At 40.9% G+C, this 22,988-nt stretch overlaps 1 protein-coding gene across 3 annotated transcripts in view; it reads right to left on the bottom strand.

The window, feature by feature from the left end:
* The window catches only part of GRIK2 (glutamate ionotropic receptor kainate type subunit 2), a 440,535-nt gene that overhangs the window by 266,750 nt on the left and 150,797 nt on the right, over positions 1-22,988 (bottom strand). For all 3 annotated transcript variants that reach the window (XM_081186549.1, XM_081186551.1, XM_081186550.1), the window contains exons 3-4: positions 10,038-10,214; positions 6,628-6,885 (exon numbers count right to left, since the gene is read on the bottom strand). In XM_081186549.1, coding sequence (XP_081042675.1) covers positions 6,628-6,885; positions 10,038-10,214 — 435 coding nt within the window. The remainder of the gene's footprint in view (positions 1-6,627; positions 6,886-10,037; positions 10,215-22,988) is intronic.

Below are 22,988 nucleotides of genomic sequence, written 5' to 3'. Positions count from 1 at the left end.
ATTGTTAGAAATCAAAAATATATTGTTGTTTTTAAATGGGTAGTGTAATTTGGCGACGCTATCTCAAGAGGCAGCCCAAACTATGTCAAGAAACAGGCTCAGACACATCAAAAAGATGTTTCAGTCCACCATCTTGAATCAAAATGGCACCTGGCACCTGAATGTCAATGAAGAATGTCATCTCAGGAACCCTCATACCAGGTTTAGCAATGATATCTTGAGAGGCTGAGGCAACCCAGTCAGATACAAGGGGTGCAGATAATAAAATTATTACCATTATTATGATGATTATTAGGCACGTGAGCATCTAGAAAACAAACAGACAAACCGCTTTCCAAAATATATGCTATAATATAGTTTGGTGGGCTTTGTCTTTAGTTTGGAACAGTCCTAAAATACAGGTGGGTGAACAGTGCTTCCAGAGGCAAGTGGGTAGAATGGGGTGAGAAAACACTCCCCTCCCTGCCAGCAAGGACCCCATTACCCCAAGTGGTGGTGGGCTTCCTTTCCCTTGGGGCGGACTTTGGTAATAGCCATCCTGAGTAAGGACAACATTGCTGCAGTCATCCACCAGCTCAGAGATTGAGTCCTCTTCAGTATCTTCATCTCCCAAGCCTGATAGAGGTCAACAATCAGATGAGCTCCCTTTAAGTACTTAGCCAGCTCCTCTAGGGAGGTGGAGTCAACCATAGGACACACCCTGTCAGCCTATGAAAGGATTCTGCTTCCTGCAGAAGCAGACAATGTATTTCCTGCAGACAATGTATTTCTACAGCTATGAAAGCAGGACACAGCTTCACTCAATGGAGCTATCCAAGTTCCTGCTTTTCTTTGACCTTTGCCTAAAAGAAACTCTGAATGGACTTTCCCTGTCTTGATCGGCTCTTGCCTGCTGTGACTTGATCTTGTTGACTTTTAACTCAACTTTACTTGTTTGATCTGAACTTGCCTTTTGTGCCTTGATTTCACCTGTGAGTCTCAATTGCCCTTACAAGAGATTACCGGTAACTGTTGGGTTATACTAGCTAGACTGACTTAGAGAAATGTGTGACATTAAAGATACACACACATTTGAACAGTAATATAATGCCCTATTTAAGTTGCATATGATCTTTTTCCTTTACGTTATCAGGCTGAGCATAATCCCCCCGCCCCCTCACAATATTCCAGCTAAAGACTTTTGATGTCAAATCGGTGTCTCTGGCTTCATGGAGTCCCATATAATTTTTTAGGGGAAACAAAATATGCTATACTTCAACAGTCAGAACCAGAACAATACACCCTTTCCATGATCTCACTTTAAAAGGGGGGGAGGGAGGTACATTCTCTGCTGTCACACAAACAATTCCTGACACTATTCAGCTGCATGAGATTCTTACTCTTTACTTTCAGAACAATCAGCCAGGCTTCTCCTTCCATCAGAGTCTCAATGAACTTCACATGATTTATGGGGATAAAAAAGCAGAATATTTAAATGTAAGTCAAATTAATGTTCACAGTCATGACAGATTCTTAATGCAGAGACGCTAAAGCCATCAAAACAATAATTAAAATATAAATTTTCTCTGCTTTTTAACACTGAGAAACAAATACAGTTAAACAATACTGAACTAATAAAACAATAGCTTTCCATTAAAAGGAAGGCACCATGCAGTAATTAGCTCTAGCACATAATTACTAATTGTGTTTGCCCTTGGCATTATTGCATAGGTCACTTAAAATATTCTGTACTGAGAGGATACAAAGCTACATGATACCACCCAGAATCAATAGCCTCACACCCTACAAAACGGATTGGAAAGTGTTATTTACTAATAGTGTGTTTTACAGTGCCTTCTCTTGAATGCCAAAGTCATTTGGGAGAGGTAAAGGTCTGAGTTATTTGTGAAATGAAAATGTCATACACATACACACACCTTTTTTTAAATAACAAAAAAACACCGTTAACATTTATATTTAGGCTTCTACCAGCATAAATTGCTTTTTGCCAATATCATCTGTAGATTCATAAGAGATGCTTTCTGCTGTATTGAGTTATTATTATTGTAATTCATGTCTTTCTAACTAGACTGCCCCTGGGCTGATTCAAGATGCAACAGTAACTGTAAAATATGTTTCCCCATCAATTTTGAACGTAGTGATCTTATGAAAGAAGCTCCATGATGAGGGAAGGCTACAAGTTACTATTTTCCTGAAAGCTGCACTATAATTGCTGGGCCAACCAAGTAAATCCATAGGTTAAAGAGTCCTGTGGATTGAGGTTAACTTAGAGGTTAAAGAGTCCTGTGGATTGGCTTCTTGGTTATCAAAAGTTCCATGCACCTTGAATTTTTGTACTTTTCGCCTGCAAGATTTAATTCAGATGCATTTAAGTGTAGTAAAAGCTGTAGTACTTGCTTGTCCATTCAAAATAATAACAATCATATTACTGATGTATGGTAACAGGAACCACCACAGGGCATGTGCAATTATTTTCCACAAAGCTACTTCTACTAAGATAGCAAAATACCCATGTAAATGTTTCCATTGCACATGGCTCACATTATAGGATAGCAAGAGAATAATCTACATGAAAGCAATGCTATGTCAGGGAGGGGGGAAATTAAATGGCATGTGTAGCATTAGTGTGTTAATTTAAGTGGCTCTGCTAAGAGTAGAACTTACTTCAATACAACTGTGTTTAAACACACACATACCAAGGGGCAGCTCACACTGTATTTTTTCATTCAAACCATCCTGACTTTTCCCAGGTACACTTTCAAAAGCCAAAAGAGAGTGTAAAACAGCAGATTCTGCACATATCCAACAGCAATTTCAATAATTTCAATATAAACGGTGACCTCCTAATTGAGAAGTCACCTTCCTCCAAGCAAGTACATACATTGGATTTTGGTTACTGGTATTTTGTAAACTGGCCCTCACAGCTACAAAACATTGGCTTATAAGTGGAGAAAGGGTGTATAATTAAGAAGTAATTGATGTTTGGATAGCTAACAGTGAAATGCTATACATATTTACAGAAATCCTATGGAGTTCAATGACTTCAACTTCTAGGTAAATAGAAGGAAGTTCCACTGAACTGACTGGGACTTGCTTTTGAGAACACATCTATAGAATTGCACTGAACAGTTCCCTTCATTGATCAATGCACATTTCCATCCTACTCATGACCCTTGTTTATTTTGATGTTGTTTAATTATGTAAGAGGAGGGAGAGACAAAGAAAGCTTTAAAAGGGGAGCCTCTGAAGCATAACTGATTTTTTTTTTGGGGGGGGAGGAGTTTTATTCCAGCACTTAACCTTAAAAGCACTTCATTTCTGGAATCATTTCTTTCCACCTTTGGCTTTCACTCAAAGGCACAAACAGGCTCTTTCTCGGATGCTTAAATCTTTCACCTACAACCTCAGCAAATGCTAATTGGCAAAATAGAGGAAGAAAATACCCCTTTCAACTTATAGCAACACATTTGCATATGCCATTAGATGTCACTGAACTATGTAACCAAAAGGTACTACCAAGTAATGGCTTATGCAAATCAGGAGTGAAGATAACAGGTTTCTTGTTACCCCACAGAGGCTTCAACTTGAAATCCTGCTTCAAAACTTTACTGTCTACAAAGTACTCTTTAGAACAGGACTGATCTCCTCCTTTCAGCTTAGAGAAGATTAGCTCTTGTAACTGGATTTTTGAGAAATCCAGGGGGAAAGCTGGATTTCATCTTTTTAGACCTTGGGAGGAATACAAGAGATCAAGCTTTGCCATTTGCTTTACCTGACATAAAAGAGGCAGACTTAATTAAAATGTGTGGGTATTTTGCAGGTGCACATCAGGGATGGTATAGTACATCACTAGCACAAATCAATGGATGCTTGCTTAGAATTCTCAGAGAGAGAAAAAGATATTTCCATAGCTACAGCAATGCTGAGATCTGGAGCAAAATGCAAAGTTTGCCACAGACTGAAATCCTCTTCAGTTGTTGAGCCAAATATGCATGAACTGTGGCACCAACTGCTGAGGGAATGGAGAAGTTTGTGTACCAGTCATAGGAGCCAACTCCTAGGGGCCGAGGTCCCTTTGCCCCCTCATAAAATAGTTGAGGCCTCCCCCTCAGCTGATGGGCATTGCCATTCAAATGGTGTGTGTGTGTCCATCTTGTGATGGATTATGTGGGGTGGGGCTTACCTGGCCCCCCAATATTGTATTCAACTTGGCACCCCTTGTGCCAATCCTGCCCCAGCAGTCCTGCATGTGCTGATCTTGTATGCTCCACCAATCTTCTCACACTGAACAAGAAAGTAGGAAGGCTGAACATGCTTTGAGGCCCCTTTCAGACCTTACCACTGCTGGAACAGAGACAAACAAAACCTGCAGATTTGCAGATGACTAAGACCCCAGGCCTTCCTTGCTTCAAAGACAATGGTCCTGAGATATGTGCTCTGCCATGATGAAGAACATCACAGGGAAAGTGAGTTCCCTTGATATTAAGGTTTCATTTTCAGGCAATTGATAAACAATGTATCTGCAGCATGCTCATTAAAAATGAAATAGATAGTTATGAAGTACAACAGATAAAATCCCTTTTTGTTATAACTATAGTTTATCACTCCCTTAACAGGTTTTTGTTCAGTGCTTGAAACAAGTGGCCTGTAAATCAGATATTTATTGTTATTATTATTAATTATTTATGGTTCACCCTTAAAGTACACAGCACTCTGTAACTGCCCAGGACTGTGCCATGCTTACAACCACCATAAATAGTTTACTATGAATGGCTTCCTATAAAGCATTTATAATATGACTTTTAATACAACATGCGGCCTGTAAATTGTGTTAACAGATTGAAGAAGTGGAGATTTTGCCAAAGGGATGCACACTTTTCAAAGGGTGTAGTCTAATTAGTTTTCCTGCATTCATGGAAACGTGTTTGATCCAGTGGAGTCCTCCTCCAACGGAAGAGATTCCATTGTTGCCACTTTCCCCTGCAGCCTCACATGCCACCTTCCCCTCTGTTCTGGAGAGCCCTGCAGCTCTCTGCAGCTGATTTACATCTCCCTTCTTCACTAGGAGAGGCGACCACTGTATTAATACACCTATAAGTGCAAACATCATAAATATAAGGGCACCAATGGCATGCCACCCTTAAGATTTGAATGCCAGGGTTTGGCTAGATGAAAATCACCTAGGATCTCCCTGCTGTTAAATATCCTTCCACTTAGGTTTGTGAATTCTGGGGAGCTATTGTACATATGCACCTATGAGGCTTGGAAGCACATTGATAATTTACTGACTTATTGCTAGGGGAAACAGTGGTCAAATGTTCCACAGCTTTCCCAGTCTCCCCCATGGCATTGCTAGTGCTGTATGGAACACAGGAAGCTGCTTTCTATTGAGTCAAGGTAGGTTATCAAGGTAGGCATCACGTGGGACTCTCTGGGAGAGGATTCTACAGCCAGGGTGCCACTACTGGAAACATCCTCCATCTAGTAGCCATTCACTGTACTTGGTAGGGGAATCACCATAAGAATGTGCTTTACCTCTGAACCATAGCCCTTCCCATTTTTCTGTGGCTAGAACTCTACAGATCTGGAGAAACAAACACACCTAACCAAAATAAAATAAGACCTATGTACTCATATTTACATCACCAGATATAACTTGGTGCAGGAGCACCCAGCAGGGAGGGCATTGCTGAACACCTGGCCTCCTGGCAACAGCATCACTTACCTGGAGAGAAGGAGGGAGGAGAGGCTAGAACAGTGTGGATGCACTGGTACAGCTAATCCAGCACTCCTAATGGTGCACCCAAACAGTGCCAGGCTCCCCACTGCTTCACCCCTCTTCCTTCCAGTAAGCTGGAGTGACACTGCTGCTGGGAGGCCAGGTGTGTGGAACTGACCCTCCCCACCATCTCAGTGCCCATCTCAGTGAACCCTGAAAGATGTATAGTGTTCAAAACTCCCTTTGCATATGAAGTTTCTTAGCAAACCTCAGTAAGGACAGGGACAACTGCACATATACATTCAGCACACAGAGCTGATCCCAACTTTGTGGCCAAGGCTTCTTAACACAGGAGCTCCTGATGTATATGCGAAAACCTGCACCCTTTGGGGTTTGTTTCCCCCCCCCCAAATGTTACAGATGAACACCTCTGGTTTGCTTGCAGTCTTTATGAAAACAAATTGCAGGTTTACAATTGCAAATCTTTCTACAAAATGTAAACGGCAAGGGTCACAGAGTCCTCTGTTTAATAAAGACACCCATACATAAAACAGACAATCTTTCCTGATCTGTTTTCTAGCTGGAACAGGAAAAAGGAGTTTGTCCTCATGAAATTTTCAGATGTTTTCCTTGACTTGAGATGCCTAGACAAATAATTGGATAAACCTCTAGCTTTTAATGCGGTGATCTGAAATCCTTCTCTCCCTTTTTCATTTCATTATAAATCAAATATATAGAAAAAGTGATGCATAATGAAGGAGTTGTAGGTAGGATGAATCTGTGCATTTCATTTTCTATTGTTCTGCAACAAAATCTCACACTCACATCTTATTTGCTTGTTTAGAGGAACATGACGCATTATGCATGCCCTCAAATACAGCTACATAATGTCCTACGGTGATACCTACCTGTGCTGTCATCATAAACAACCGTGACAGTTTTCCACTTGAAGAACTGCACAAGGTCAAGGATGGCGCGGCTGAGTGAAGAGAAATCTGGATAAAGACTGACATAGAATGAGTCTTTGTTGTCTGAAACCTGATGCTTCCAGCGCGTCTGTATATGTGGAACCCCTAAAGCATTGCAGATAGATTGCACTGCATTAGCCGAAGAGCTATGTGAAGGTCCAAAGATAGCTGCTACTCCAAGAGAGAGCTGATCACAAGCTGAAAGGAAAGGAAAGTATGATTAACAGTGTGCAGAGAATAACACACACAGTGATAGTTTTTTCAGGCAGTCATCTGCTCAAGCAGGCTTGCTGTTGATGCAAGTCTCTCTCTACAGGCAAAGTACAAAGTAACTACATTTTGAGAATATGTGCTTAAGTATTAAGTTAGAGATGTGCACATTGTGATCTGTCAGTGTCAACAGATCTCTGTTCACCTGTTGTTGTGGCTCTCTGGGAGGCTTAAAAAGGAAGCAGGGATTCTACCACAATCAAAACAGATGTCCATGGGGCTTAGAGGCTATCTAGTGTCCTTGCCAGCACATCCACTTGGATTTTGGCATTTTTGTTTCCCTTGGCTTCAAACATTTGCATGATCAGTTTTGTGGACTATAGGATCCACACTGCAAACTCTCGTCTTTGCTTCAACATTAGCTTTTTAACACTCAAGCTTGTTATTAGCTAACCCTTAGCCTTGGGGCATCATGTTCACAAACTGCTGTTTGCATTGTCTTACCTAGTCACCTGTGCATCCATAAAGACTAACCAGCACCACCCAGTTCTAAACATTTGCACACGCTTATCTGCCTGGAGCATAATTTCCCTGACATGTAAAATCAGGGCTTTTGACAATGCCCTAGTACTGCAATTAGCACAACTCATTCTGTGCATTTATTGTCTGTATTTGTTAATACGATATGTAAGCTACAAATGCTCAGTGCATCTCAACCTGCACTAGGTATCACACAAAGAGAAAAGTGATGCGGTAGAAGAGTCCACCTTGGATTGCTAAGGAATTTGATATCTAGCTTGAATTATTTCCTTTTCACCTTGTGGAGGTGAATCCACCATCACTGGGGCTACATTTGAAGCCATTGAATATTGCTGCGGAGGGATCATTTTATTGATGTGCTATTTGCACATTTTAATGTGTCCATCTTTTCTGGATAAGGAGAATCAAGTTCAGTGAGGGTATCTTTATGCTACATTTACTCCTAAATTCCTTGCTAACTACATGATATCCATAATCTAGAAGAAATATCCAGATAGAGCCTCTTCCTAGAGAAATAATAATTCTGTCTTTGGTGAGAGGGAGAAGGCTGGTAGTTTTGTTTTGTTTTTAAATTAATTTAGCATTGAAATGCTGTAGTGGGGTTAGCCTCTTTCAGTAATAGTAGAAAGGAGTTGAAGTAAACAATACAATACAAAACAGTAAAAATAAGGCGTGCGGTGCTCTTTTCTATGCAGTTCATGCTGTGCAATACAGAACATCCTTCTATGATGTTTGAGTATAAGGCACAATTCTGTAAAAGTCATTGGACGCAATCCAATCTGGGTCCATTAGAAACCAGTGGGAAGTCTGTCACAGATTTCAATGGGATACAAATTTCCCCATGAAGTTTGCCACTTCTAAGCATGGGCACGCGCTGTTGTAACTACTAAGCATGAACTTTTTTTGAAGTGTATTGTTCACTAATGCATCTACCTTTTGTACCTGTAATAAAATGCTACAAGATGGAACCTGTAACAAGCAGTGATAGCTGGCAAATTGTTCCCTCCCAGTAGACTTTTAAAGAAACCCCATGAAAGGCACATTTCTTCTGCATGTGGCTTACAATGATTCTATTCTAAGCTAACAGTGTGATCTTAAAAAAAGTATTAACAAGAATTTTGATTGCATTTCCAGCATTCTTAGTTCAAATGACATCTTCAGCAAATTCTGCTCTTGCCCAGGGATTTTTCATCGGTATGGTGCTTTTAAAATCTAATTAATTTCCCATCTGTACTCCATTCCAGGCATCCAGCTGATGGGCAGTCTGATATACAGCCAAATTAAAACTTATTGCAACAGCACTATACCAGCTGAAATCAAAGTATGTGGAGTGATTTAACTGGGTTGAGGTCTAAAATAACAATACTTTTGATAAGAACATTTGCCTGGTCACTAAGCATGAGCTACTGCCCCAGCTGAAAACATCAATATGGTTGTTAAGACTTCTGTCACAATAAAGGCACCATGGTATCTGAACTATCCACCTTTCCTTTCTAACTTCTTCCATCTTATAGAAATGCCCAGCAAAGATGTACTGCTGTTTTGAAGCCATGCAAACTACACTTATAAGAGTGGGCAAAGTGTGGGAATTGTGCCAAGGAGACCCGGGGCAACAACCCCTTCAAGTCAAAAAAAAGTCAATGTCTTCCTGCCTCAGGTCCCCATTCCTCAATAAAGGGCATCAAAAGCCTGTCTCACAAGACTGCTGTGAAGATGGAAAAAATAATTACTTTCATTGGCATGGCTTTCAGTCATTGATAATGTACCTTGCTCTACTTTGTTGTATGTGTATGTAGGCCAGGAGGAGCCCAGCATGGGACTCTCACTAACAGACGTCTGTACTCATGGCTTTTGCCTCACCACTGCTATAGAGATCAGTGCCAGCCATGAATTTTTATACGAGACAAGCGTGTGGGGGCAGGGCTGCACAACATAAGCACAATGTAAGCACACCATGTGCGCACACCACGGGGTGTGTGCACAGCCACCACAGAATTTTGGGAGGCACTAGCCCCCTCCTTGGAAATGTGAGGGGGCCTCACCCCCCCATGACAGGAGAAGTGCACAGAGCTGCAGTTAAGAAGCATACTAAGGTGGGCTTGGCTTCTGTGATATAACCAATGAACGGGGAAACCAAGCACCCATTGGCTAACCTCTAAAAGCAGGAGGGAAATCAGGCCTTGTGGCTAAATGTGGCCCTCTAGGCCTCTCTAACAGGCCCACTCCGGACCATGCCCCTCCACCAAGCCATGTCTCACCTCTCCAGACCATAACCCTCACTGGTCCTCCTCTCTATTTTTGAGTGCTTTTTTCCGGACTGGAATGTGCTGTTGAACTTTGATAGTGCCCCACAAGGGTGGGTAGATATGTATGTATGTATGTATGTATGTATGTATGTATGTAGAAACTTCTTGTTTTTGCATGGCCAGGATGTAGCTTACTGTGCAGAGGTAAGTATCACAATACCCTACCCACTTTTGCTTCAGGCCTTGCTCACCAGGTATCCACTGCGCAGCTCCCAGAAAGTTGTTCACAGGCCATTTGGGACTGAGGGGAAAAGAAAGGTTCCCATCCCTGCTCCAAAACTCTTAGAAACATACCTTTTTTGGATGCTTCAAAACTATCATAGAGATTTATCTTCTGAGTATCGTATGTTAATGTAGTGTTTGGCAACAGAGTTCTGTTTCTATTGATTGTGTTCACAGCAAATCTGAAGGCCAGTTCTTCTGCTCCCATTGCTCCCGTTGGGCCAGATTCCACACATTCAAAAATACCCCCTGGAGAAATAAAAAGACAAGAGGGTGGAAATATCATTTAAAATGTCCAAGATCATCAAGTCATGACAACAGATTTTACAGGTGATGTACAGATTGCCCTGTTGAAGTCTGGTTGTAAGGGGTTGGGTTTTTTTTGGGGGGGGGGTTATGCTTAGGTCACAATGCAAAAAAAGAATCCAAATACATATGTATATCATGAACTGTGGGCAAGCCGCAGGTCTTCCTGTTATAGACCTGCTGGGATTGACAAGGCATCTGACCCTCACCTGAATCTCATAGCTCTCCTGACGAGTGCTCTGGTCTGCCTACCAGATACCAGGCACTCTACTACTCAAATTAGGCCCCAGTGTTTGTTTCAATCCCCTTCTCAATTAAGTAATCAATTTTAATCTAGAATTTGAATTCTTAAAGCTTTCTTATTTGTTAATTTGAGCAAGTAAACCACTGCTCTCACTTCATTACAAACAGTATTTCTACCTGCAACACACCTGAGCAAACCTGCTCCTCTTCCTTTCACAGATATTTTGTTGCCATTTGCAACTGTAGCTGCCTCTGATTAGTTACCATTTAACTCTTGGGGGAAATAATTAGCATCACACGTCATGTGCATGGAAGTTACCAAACTAATTAACCAACTAGAAGGATTACTGTTAATAGCACCAGTTTTCCTATAACTTGATATTGCTGGATAGTTTTGATGAACCGCAGAAGCATTTTCAGTTTGCTTTCTGTTGCCACTCTGGAACTTTTCTTTATTAGTGCCACTTTGTTTTGTACGATTCCTTGCACATGAAGGAAAACAACTTTTCTGCTTATATATGTTGATAATATAATTTTGGTTACTGAGGACAAACAAGATTGTACAAAAATAAGATTGGGTGCAGGCCTGGCCAGGGCACAGGTGTCCTGACTGTGACAAAGGTGACCTGTGTGTGTGCTTGCTTGCTTGCTTAACAGCTGTTGGGAATCCCTGCTCTCACTTCTTATGGTCATTGTACTGGACCTGGAGACTCCAATAGAGAGCTTTATATTTTAGGAAGACTTTGGAAAAACTGGTTGACAAGTCTTATCAGTTGCGGACATATGAGCGGATTTTATTTGCTGCTATTCTGGGCTCCTGGTGCACCAGCGTAATAGAGTTAGCCAGGATGCCAGAAGGGATACAATTTATGAGCCTTCTCCATTATCTGCACAGCAGGGGGTGTTCAGTCAACAGTGCAAAGGCTGAGCTGAAGCATTCCCTGCTGGTTACCTGCTTTCAGCAATAGGAATCGCTGTTTGGTAGTACCCAATTGGTTAGCTGTCAGATTCTAGATCTCCCTATTGGTGGCTCTTAGGTAATTCACAAAATACAGAGTCCATTCATAAAACACAGCGTTCATTCATAAAGCAGTAACATAAATATCCATTGATACATATTGGGTGTATATTTCAGCGGTTGAACGTACAGGTTGATGGCCATGCTGCAGTGTAGTGCTTATGTGACTGTGAATAAAAGCTGGCAAGGCTCATTGTCTTGGGGTTTGGGGGGGGAGAGGTGACAAAACTGATTTCCAATAATTTTGGGAGGAGGGGACTACTCGCTGGGGAGCGGGCAGGCTGGCGAGGCCCCCTAGATTTAGAGGCCCTAGGCTTCAGCCTACTTAACCTATACATAAACCCAGCACTGGGACCCTGTCTGTTTTCACTGGCTTTGCAACCTGTGTGTGGATTGATTTGCTTTCTTTCTTTCTTTCTTTCTTTCTTTCTTTCTTTCTTTCTTTTAGGGATCTCACATGTGTCAAGGTATCTAGTGGGTGTCAAGGCTCACTTTATAGGACAGCATCTGACTGAAATTCGGACATGAGAAACAAGTTGAAACGACATGACACAAAAAGAGCAAAGCATACAGGCAATAATGGGCACTTTGTAAGTCCCTCATCACTCTGCTAATTAGTATATTATCAAAGCCCCAGAGAGGTTTAGCTTAGCAAACTGCCTCCTTGCTTCAGCCTCCTGTCTCATCACTAGCAGAAAAGTGGAGTGTTTATGTTTGTTTTTTCTACTGCCAAACCTATAAGAACCCACCCCTTGGGAAATGGATAGTGAAATTACATGAAAGCAAAAAAAATCACATACTGTGAAAGAAAGTGAGGAAATTGCTGTTTAAAATGGTACCTCATTAGATCTCACAAAGATCCAATGATTAGAGCATGATATTTAAAATGTGCAGATACAAACTGAGCGAGCAGGAAAAGAATTTTCTGCAAATGACTATAATGGGACAATATGAAAGGGACCACAAAAGTTATAAAGAGAGAAGGGAAAAGAAATGGGTCACTCCAGACAACAGTCAGGTGGTGTTAAACAAGAAAAGGGGCAGAGAAGCTGAATAATTGACTAATGCACATATGAATATGAGAGGAAGATGAATATGCTGCAGGTTAATGGACAGAGACATATTCAAGAATTTCTAGTCTCATTAGCAATCCTCTATACTCAGGGCTTTACCAAGGTATTTACTAAGATATTTGAAATCGCACTGCATCCTGAAGATAGATTCTGTTTTGATTTCAGCAGTCTCACAAAAAAAATAAAAAGTTTTGCAGCAGAACATGGGCAATTATTCCCTTTGCTAGATACCAACTGACAAGGAGAGGAAAAGCATGTTTGTTAAAAATGATCAAGACTTTTAAAAAGGGTATTTGGGGGGGTTTTTTGAGGCAATGATGACACTGTGAATAAATAAATCCAGGCACACTGGATGAGTTATGAAATAGAATATTATATCCAAACTGACAATAGATTCATATCAACAAAAAGGCAAATTTAATGGGATTCCCCCCCCCCCATGAAATGTACACTTGGAAAAGCATCACAGTTCTTTTACATCTTAATCAAAAGCGCTGCACAACACTTCTGCCCATCACAAACACACAGCATTCTTCCTGCTATGGAATATATTGCTACTTCTGTGCTCCTGTTTGTATAAATTGTCCCTTAGTTGCTGGATTTAGAGAATCACGAGTCACAAGCATTAGTAGAACTGATACTAGGCTTGACCACCATGTCCGTAGCAATATTTTCCTTCCTACGAAATGGGAGGGGGAGGGGGGAATCTATGATGCACTAAATTACCCCATACTACCAGGTCCTGCCTTCCAAAAGGCTGTCATGAATCTTGTTAGTCGATCTAAACTTGTCAGTTGCTTTCCCTACCATTGTTGTGCCTATTCATGACAGCAGTATTAATAACCAAGTAAGGCATGCAACACATGTTCTCAGATAAACAAGGAGAGAGAAAAGTAATAAATCTCGCAATTCTAAAGTAGAAAAGCTGCCAAAACCCTGGCCTATCTCTGTCTCACAGCTTGAAGGAGGCAGAAATGCGACTTGTCCGATTTCCAGGGCATCCTTTGGGACTGAAATAGGACCTTTATCCAAAACTGCCATGGCTCAAATAATCTAAAATAGCTACTTAAAATCCACTTAAAATCCACCGTTTTTACACCCGAAAACCAGGGCATTTCACTTTCCTGGTGTATGGAAAGACTATCTTATTTGCATTCAAAGCTTTGAACTTAATACATGACACTGTGGTTGCAATCAAAACCATTCAAGGACCATGCTAACCCTGTATGCTGCATTTAACAATAAAAGTTAAAAGGTAAAGGACCCCTGGGCAGTTAAGTCCAGACAAAAGTGACTATGGGGTGTGGTGCTCATCTCACTTCAGGCAGAGGTAGCTGGTGTTTGTCCACGAACAGCTTTCTGGGTCCTGTGGCCAGCATGACTAAACCACTTCTGGTGCAACAGGACACCATGACAGAAGCCAGAGTGCAAGGATTGCCGTTTACCTTCCCACTGCAGCAGTACCAATTTATCTACTTGCACTGGTATGCTTTCAAACTGCTAGGTTGGCAGGAGCTGGGACCAAGCAAAGGGAGCTCACCCCGTTGCGGGGATTCAAACCACTGACCTTCTGATTGACAAGCCCAAGAGGCTCAGTGGTTTAGACCACAGTGCTACCCTTGAATTTAACAATAAGCAGCCAGGGACAACAGCATATGGAATGTGGTCCGAGGTTTCTTATCAAGCTGGAAATTGTTAGACAAAAGATCTGCAAATTCATGCCAGAAAATACACATGCCTTAACACTGACCAAATTCTTTATAAAATATGTGCCATATTAATGAAAATAGGCTCTTCTGAAAGCAAGAATCACCACCTCCCGACTACTTATGATGTTGGGGTCCTATGTTTCATTTATCTAAGAAAATCACATCAAAATAACTGAACACCACTGTGAAGAACTGTTTCAACTGTGTTGTGTTCTATTTTGTTTGTAAAATAGTTGTCTTCTGCTTTTAGTAGATGTGTTCCAACCAAGATGTCCAACAGTTTACAGGAGGCAGCAGTGGACTTGGGGCTTTCAATTTTCAACAGCACCCTGTGCGATGCCAACATTCAGTGTGCCCTTACTTCTTGCCTTCCATTCTAAGTCATTGTTGGGGCACCCAGCTCTCTGGAGCAGATTTTTGTGGGCAGCAAGGGAGCAGAGATGAAGGAGAAGTCCACTTGTTCAAGTTGAAATCTGGTCCAGTGTTGAATATAACTCATTTACTTGGTGGCAGGCACAGAGTAGAAGGGGTTGGATTAGCTCATTTGCTGATCTATCCTTCTTGACGTAGTGTAGGCTGCAGACCATGCGACCACAACCACCATAAGTTTTATGGTAGACACAGGACCCAATCAGCTGGGAAGCTCCTCTTGAGCATCCCCTACTGAAATGAGTAAGTGCTCACAAAACTACCATATAGTATTTTATGGATCTTCTGAGCCCATTATATCATATCTGGCTACCTGCAATTTCACAGTAAACATACAGTAACCATAAATGGGAATTAGTTTGCCCTCTCGATGACAGGATATTACTTTACATGAGGTAGCACAAGCTGTTCTCTTGGCACTGCCATATCTAAAGCAGATGTGTCCATGGGAAAGTTTAGTAAGACAGACTGAAGTGTTTTATGAATGCTAGTACAGAGGAAGACATGTGATAACCCTTCGTCACTGACTTCCATACCATTCTTATCTTCTTGAGATACTAATAGGGTGCTGATTTAAAGGGCAAATGAATTTCCTAGTGCACCATTGAAACACGTATTTCAGGCTACCTAGTGCCTATGCAAAAGCATATCAGAAATGCATACCACATTCTGACCGCTTCTGTATTCTGCCCTCTCTAGCAGATGGGGAACATGAAATAGATGTTTCACATAAAACCTGAAGGCTGCCACTGACCACTTGAACAGTCACACTCAAATGAATTCCAAATGATGCCAGGCATGATAAAGATGGCTAAAATAACCTGATACAAATGCTAATGTATAACTCCTGGGTTCCTAATGGCATCTCACTGAAATGGCTGAAGGATTCTATCTAACCTTTGAGAAATGAACTTTCAATATGCAATGGAACGTGCACATCATGTCACATTACAACGTAATTATGAACCAGATGGATTGGAAGATCATAAATCATGCTAATTCAGTAGGTTGCCTACAGACCTGATCATATTTCAAGGAGAACCAATGAAATAAAGGGGATCTCAGTTAAATGTGAATTAAAATAGTCATGTCTATTTCAGTGGGTCTAATCTAAGCATGTTTCAGTTGGGATTCAACCTACTGAATCTAAAATAGGACCTCACTTGTGTAGAGTTAAACATCCAATACTTGTCACAGTATCTGAAAATAAGTTCACGTTATCCGTGGTGAAAAAGAATGGTCCTGTTTAAACATATTGTGAAACTTTAGAGGAACCTATTTCTAAATTCATTAAAAAGGGGTTTAAACAGGGATTTATATAACAGAGCCATTTACACCCCCACCCCCACCATCCATCTTTATTTTTTGTCCGGAAGTGATTGGTATGCAAATATTTTCTCAGATACACTGATTATATGTACATAATTAAATCCTATCTTGATTCAGAAAAAGACCAGAGAGACAAAATCAATTGAGTTCTGCAGAGTCATATGCACCAAAGGAAAAGCAGTCAGCTTGCAGTAGGGCTGCTCTATTAGGGTGAATGGGGGGCACTGTCCCACCAGCCTTCATCTACCCTCAACCAGCTCACACTTGCCTGTCTTCTAAATTATAATCAGTCCAAAGAATGGAAGTGACTGCCAGCTTCCTCCTCAGTCCCGCTGTTTTCCTTGTAAATGTTTGCAGGGTAGGATGGGGGCAAAACTAGAATGAGTTGCCTCTGTCCGGCATTGGCTCTGCCGCCACCTACTGGCAGTCTCCCTGACTTCTCCCCTACCAGTCTCAATGGACACCAGCCACCATGGTTGGCATGGTACACAAAAATAATTTTAAAAACTTTATTTACCAGAACCCTTTCAAGACAAAACAACCCACCCTACTAAAAAAAGGGGGGGGGATTCTGGCTCAGCTACTTTTTCACTTCTTTCTTTTTAGAAAAAGTGAATGAAAAATACTCACCCTACTTAGATTTTTCTGTATATTTTTATCTGCTAAAGTCCAGTGCTGAAATGGGGGGAAAAAACTACATTCTTCCACTGAGCAAGTGTAAATATATTGCTACCATAATTTTAAAAGAAATGTGGCTTTCACCACATTAAGAGTTCCTGTGCATGCTCTGAGCAATATAGAGGGACCTTGGGGCAAACTGCAATAAACATTTCTGAGAATTACTCATAATCTAAACAAGACTAATATATATGGTTTGAAGAATTTTTTTAAAAGTGGAAATTAACACACACTGATGGGAGTACGGCAGTAAGCATAATAAAACAGTATTGCAGATTTTCAGTTTTGCTAACTTTTACTATTCAACGTTTCCTTCTGCTAAGATATTAATGGCCCATGACCACAAACAATCAACAAGCTCATTTACATTATGCAAAGTAGGATTACCCCAAACATCTTCTTTCTGGTCTTTCACTTTACACAGCACAGCTTGCTGGATGACATGTTTAGTGCCTGCTTTTCTGAATGACAGCCACTGATAGATAGATATATACACACACAAACATTTTTTTTCTCTTCACCCCATCCATGCTTTACAATACAGTACAGTATTCAATGGCACCACTTTTTCACATAAGAGGTGTGCGTGTTTTCACATTCAATGAGTGTAAAATCTATGTTCACAATAGTAAAGCTATACAATTTAGCAAGAGTGTAGTCTTTCACACAGACACTTGTACATGTGTAGATACAGCTTCTACTTATGTTCAGTTTAACACGTGAATAAGCACAGACAGTGTATGCTGTATTTTCTCTATAAGCTGAGCTTTCCTTCAACCAGAACTCGCCAGAATTCAGTTCTGTTGTATCTCAAGTAGGCACCATTGCCTTTCTAAGAGAACAAGGGAGATGTTCATGGCGAGTTCCAGAACCTCTTTTTTCTAGAAAAATAGCACTGTCATTGTCAACAGTTCAACAGTATCTAAAGAAGTGTGCATGCACATGAAAGCTTATACCAAGGGCAAACTTAGTGGGTCTCTAAGGTGCTAATAGACAATTTTTTATATATTTCGACTGTGTCAGACCAACACAGCTACCCACCTAAATCTGTCAACAGTTCAGTTCAGCATACTAGATATTAATATGATTTCGAGCTTCTGCTACATAATTAGCTTCTGATGTTGCTTGTTTAATTTTTGGGCATTTTTAAAGTTTTGCAGTGATTTTCTATTTGTTCCCCATCTTGTGAATCCCTGGAATTTAAAAGTGAGTTCTAAAGAGTCCCTATGGCTCATATAGTCCAAAAGGAACCCAACTCTCAGTTTTTCAAGGTTTGTGTGGCAGCTCTTTTTACATGATTCTGTAAAGTCTGCTTCTGGAAAACATAACTCTCTGTATCACCCATTATTTGGGTTATTTCCCCCCCCCTTTCTTTTTTAACCAAAACAGAATAATCAGGACAATCGTCAGACAAGTCATCGTACAGAAACAAACACAACATTTACTGCTACCTGTCTATGGTACTTCTATGCACTTGCTGCAGATGTTGGTTAGCCTGAGCCATTAATGCTTACACAGAAAACAGGATTTTGATTACCAGTCCATTATGATCCTTTGGGGAGCCCTTAAGATTCAGACTTCTCTGTCAGCACAGCATTTTTCCCCATCAGTGGTGGTAAAGAGTGAATTTCAAAGCAGGCTCTGCTGAACCACTTAGCTTGGCAATCTTTTTCTTTTCAGGCCATAATGGTTTTTGATATGCTTGCAAAGGGGTAGCTGGTTATGTTTTCCTTGATAGACCATTTCTCTAAGTATCCATTTCCAGGCCCATGGAGGATTCCCTAATGCTAATGAGGCTTTTTGTTATGCAGTCACAGAGTGGTATTTACATTCATGCAAATGGGAGTAATATTATCCCACACTTAAAAGACAAACAGGACCATCATTCAAAGCAAATATCTCTGTGCAAGGGTGTATACTACTGAACGCTTAAAGGTGGACATGTGAACATATGGGCAGACAAATGGCTTTCAGCTCATACATTCAGGGTGGCTTCAGACATTACTGTTTCAGAAACTTTATAGACCCATAGTGCATTCCTGTTAAAATGCTAGTGCCAGAATAGCATTATCAGTGCTATTTTTCTAGAAAAAGAGGTGCCAGGACTCACCATGAATGCCTCCCTTGTTCTCATATAATGGCAATGGCACCCACCAGAGGTGCCAAAACTGAGTTCCGGATGAAAACTCTGTGCATTATGGTTATAAAGCATGGCTTCCTGCTGAGTGTACCCACAATAAACTTTAGTGGGTTGTTCTATAACAGGAGTAGGCAACCTAAGGCCCAGAGGCTGGATGCGGCCCAATCACCTTCTCAATCTGGCCCGCAGATGGTCATGGGAATCAGCGTGTTTTTACATGAGTAGAATGTGTCCTTTTATTTAAAATGCATCTCTGGGTTATTTGTGGGGCATAGGAATTCATTATTATTTTTTTCAAAATACAGTCCAGCCCACCGCATGGTCTGAGGGACGGTGGACCAGCCCACAGCTGAAAAAGGTTGCTGACCCCTATTCTATAACATGGACCTGCTAAAAATATAGAGGGTGGGCTGGGCCCTTTAAAGAGTGTGTAAGGATCATACCAGGAATCCCAAAAGCTGTAAGTGAAAGTGTCAGCCTTCTGCTATTCTCTTACTCTAAACTAGTGTTCAGTAGCTGTCAGGGACTGGGCAGAGGAGAAATGATGGAGACCACCTCCCCATCCTGACCCTTCCAGGGAGGAAAAAGAATAAGACAGTATAGATTTACAACAGGGGTTTGCGGGAGGTCACAGCTCAGAGGCAGATGAGGGGGAAAGTTGGGAAATAATGGGAGAGGAGGAACAGGCAGAGCTGGAGCAGCAGTTGGCTGTCACGTTGTCATTAGAAAGCATTCCAGACCCTCCATCTCCCAGAACCCAGCAAGCCTTAAAAGTAGGAGAGCAAATAGCTCAAAGATGGAGGGCACATAGCAGCACCCGTAGAAGTAACAAATGACGAAGTGGAAGAGACGGGGGATGAAGATTCACTCAGGAAAACGCCATTATCCAAGAGACTGGGTTCTATAGCCTCTCTCTGTAAAGATTGAAATAAAAAAGGACAGGAATAAACTTTTCCTTGTCTTTATACTTTCCTGGGCAACCAGCCAGGAGCCGCTGACAGCATCCTGACAGTAGCACACTGCCTTCAGCCACCATAGCTAAGAGCCAACAATAGACCTAAACTCTATGAATTTACATAATCCTCACCTACATTGGTGATCATTAATCAGTTCAATAAATCAACTCTATAGAAATATATAACTAAGTTTGTTCTTGGTAATGAGCTTTCGTGTGCATGCACACTTCTTCAGATACCTACCTAAAGCAACTCTGTGTTAGTCAGTAGTGGTCCTACATATGTTGTTGAACTTCAGTTCCCATCAGTCCCAGCTGGCATGGCAAATAGTCAAACAGGATGAGAGTTGTAGTGCAACAACTTCTGGAGGGCCACAAGTTCCACATTCCTGTGCTATGAGAACAAGTACTATCTTTTGTCTGCCTGTAATCTATTGCCAATCAATTGCACTGAGGAACTGTGAAGTCTCATAAGAGGCAGGGGAATAAATCTCCCTTATCTACTCTTCCAACACCACTTCCAACACCTCTTTCATGCCCCCATCACTTGTCATGTTTTCCTAAACGAAAGAGATCTAAAATGCCTTGCAGGGAGTGTTTGCTCCCCTTGCGTGCTGGTTTCAACTCTTCTTTTGTGGTTTCTTTCATCCCTTCACAACTGGGAAACTATTATTTAATTTCAATTTAATGAAACTAGGAGCATCCTCTTCTAAAGCACCTGGTTACTCACATATTAATTCCCTTACACGTGTTGTAATAACCATGCGGTTTTTTTCATCATCATCTCATCTTAATACTTTTGCATTGTTTTTAACTGTATTAGCTTCTGTAAGGTGCCTTGAGAACTCTGCAGAGGTGAAGTGTGTTGTGTTCTGTTTGTTTTATAAAGAAATAAGACTGGAGTTGAAGTTGATTTCCAAACTCCTAGTTAATAAGGACTTTATCGGATACTAGATAATGGATGGTGTACTCCCTCCATCTCCAGTTCAGAATGCAGTACCCCTCACTTTCCATTCTAATGTAACGTAATTGCCAATGTAACACTTATAACAGAAGGGAGAGGGGATTCATGTGAAATGGAATGCACAATCCCATATTTCCCTCCTGATTCCTTAACCACAAGAGTTGCCCCATAACCATGATTCCTAAAAACTACCTCTTCCTTCCAGGTATGTATTCTAGGACTGAGGTGTATAGAAGCTTGATGTTGTAGACTCTGATGCCAAGGAACCTATTCATGGATTAACCTTTTTTTTCCACCTTCTTCTAAGTGTAATTTTTGAATTTCTAGCAACTGTGACTGCAACAACCTTCTCATTTCCATCTTGATTCTTGCTTGATGTCCTTACAGTAAGGATAGCTCAGGAGAGGAACATATGCTGTTTTGAGAACAAGAAGTCCCAGGGTCAATCACAGATATCTCTAGATAAAAGGATCAGGTAGCAGGTGATGGAGAAGTCCTTTCTCTGCTCAAGGCACTGGAGAACACACAACGCTGGACTAGAATGGACAAATAATCTGGCCTGCATTAAGGCAGCTTTGTGGACGCACAAAATGTGCTGGAAGATGCTGTAATGTGCAACTTTGAAGACAGCTTTGTATCAATATTCTGATGCAGTAAGTGGTGCGTTTTAATTGGCATCAACATTGGCACACAAACAATTACAAAATTATCCATATGTTTGGAGACACTAAACTGAGCACTCTTCTACACTGAAACAAAGGGAGTGTTTTCCCTAAACAAGGAAGAAAAATAACACACAGTGTGCCTAAGAAGTCAAAATATGTGCTTGAGCATACTGTTGTTTTCTTATTTGCTGTGCACAATGTACAGAGAGAATAACTGCTATGCTGAGTCTTGGGTATCTTTCTTTTATTAAAACAATCTCTCTTCCTAAATGAAAACAACTTCCAAACACTGTAACATCTAATGAGCAATCACTCTTTGGAATAATAAAAGCATTTCTTGGATCCCTGGCGTGCAGAAGGATAGTATAATTGTTTTTCCCCCTATTTGGAAAATGTGTTCTTCTGACACAGGGTAGAGTATCATTCTTCTATAACAATACCAGGTGGAAAGAGTAAGTGCTGCACACAAAACAAAGGGTCAGCATTTTGTTATATACCATTTTATATACAACCAGCTATCATTCTCTAATAAAAGAGTGTGTTTCTTTTATATAGGGGTGGCCCAATACATTTGGCTGCCTGAGGCAAAGGACGTAATCCAACAGACTGACAGCTGTATCTTACTTCAACACTGGTGATGAGCACACCTGAGGACAGCAGCAGGCTAGCTTAGAGTGATGGACAGACAGCTGTCGCCCCCTGGGATCTGCTGCCTGAAGCATTTGCCCCACTCTCCCTAATGACAGAACTGGCCCTGCTGTTATAACGAGGCAGTGTTTAGCAGTGGCTCTATATTCTAGCTAATTTTGTAAAGCATATCATTGGGAAACCCAGTCAAACTAAAGTCCTTCTATTTAATGGGATGCAGCCTTTCTGGTTTTAGCAGGGGTAAACTGAAAAAACCACATATGCCACTACCTTTTATTAAAATGGCATAATTGATTTTAACAGTTTCTCATGGTTTCCTAAGGATGTTGCTAGTTCAAAAATGTGTTTTAAACTGCCCTGAGCTGCTGGAAAAGTAAAGTATGTTTTTCAATAAATAAATAAAGTTTATTCAATATTTGCACATTAGAAGTCATAAAATAAGACACTCAATCAAAACAATTCTAAAGAAAAATTTCCATCAAGACCTGAGATGTTCCTTTTAAATCCTAAAGCAAATTAGGTTTTGTTCTGGTCTAGTACTGTCTCTACAGAATCTGATTTTTTTAAAATAAAAATCTTACCTCCAGCTCTTCCTAAGGCATCAAAACATTTCCAAGCTACTAAATGCCTTTTGCTTCCCTCTTATTCAACCTATTCTGTCCTTCAAGTCAATTCCTGTGTCTCCTGAAGGTGCCCAGATAAGAAATGATAAGGTTCAGAACTGCTCAAAAGTTTAATTTAATTGTATGTCATCTCCAACGCACATTATAACACTTTCAGGATGCATAGAAGATGTTTGACTTCAGAAGCAAATGAATCACAAGAGATACGTATTCATACTTTCCACCCTAAAACAGATTTTCACA

The sequence above is a fragment of the Podarcis bocagei genome (assembly GCF_964188305.1).
Source record: "Podarcis bocagei genome assembly, chromosome: 3".
In the NCBI taxonomy this organism is placed as follows: Eukaryota; Metazoa; Chordata; class Lepidosauria; order Squamata; family Lacertidae; genus Podarcis; species Podarcis bocagei.
The sequence above is the reverse complement of the archived record's forward strand: the minus strand, read 5'-3'. Positions and strand labels throughout refer to the sequence as shown.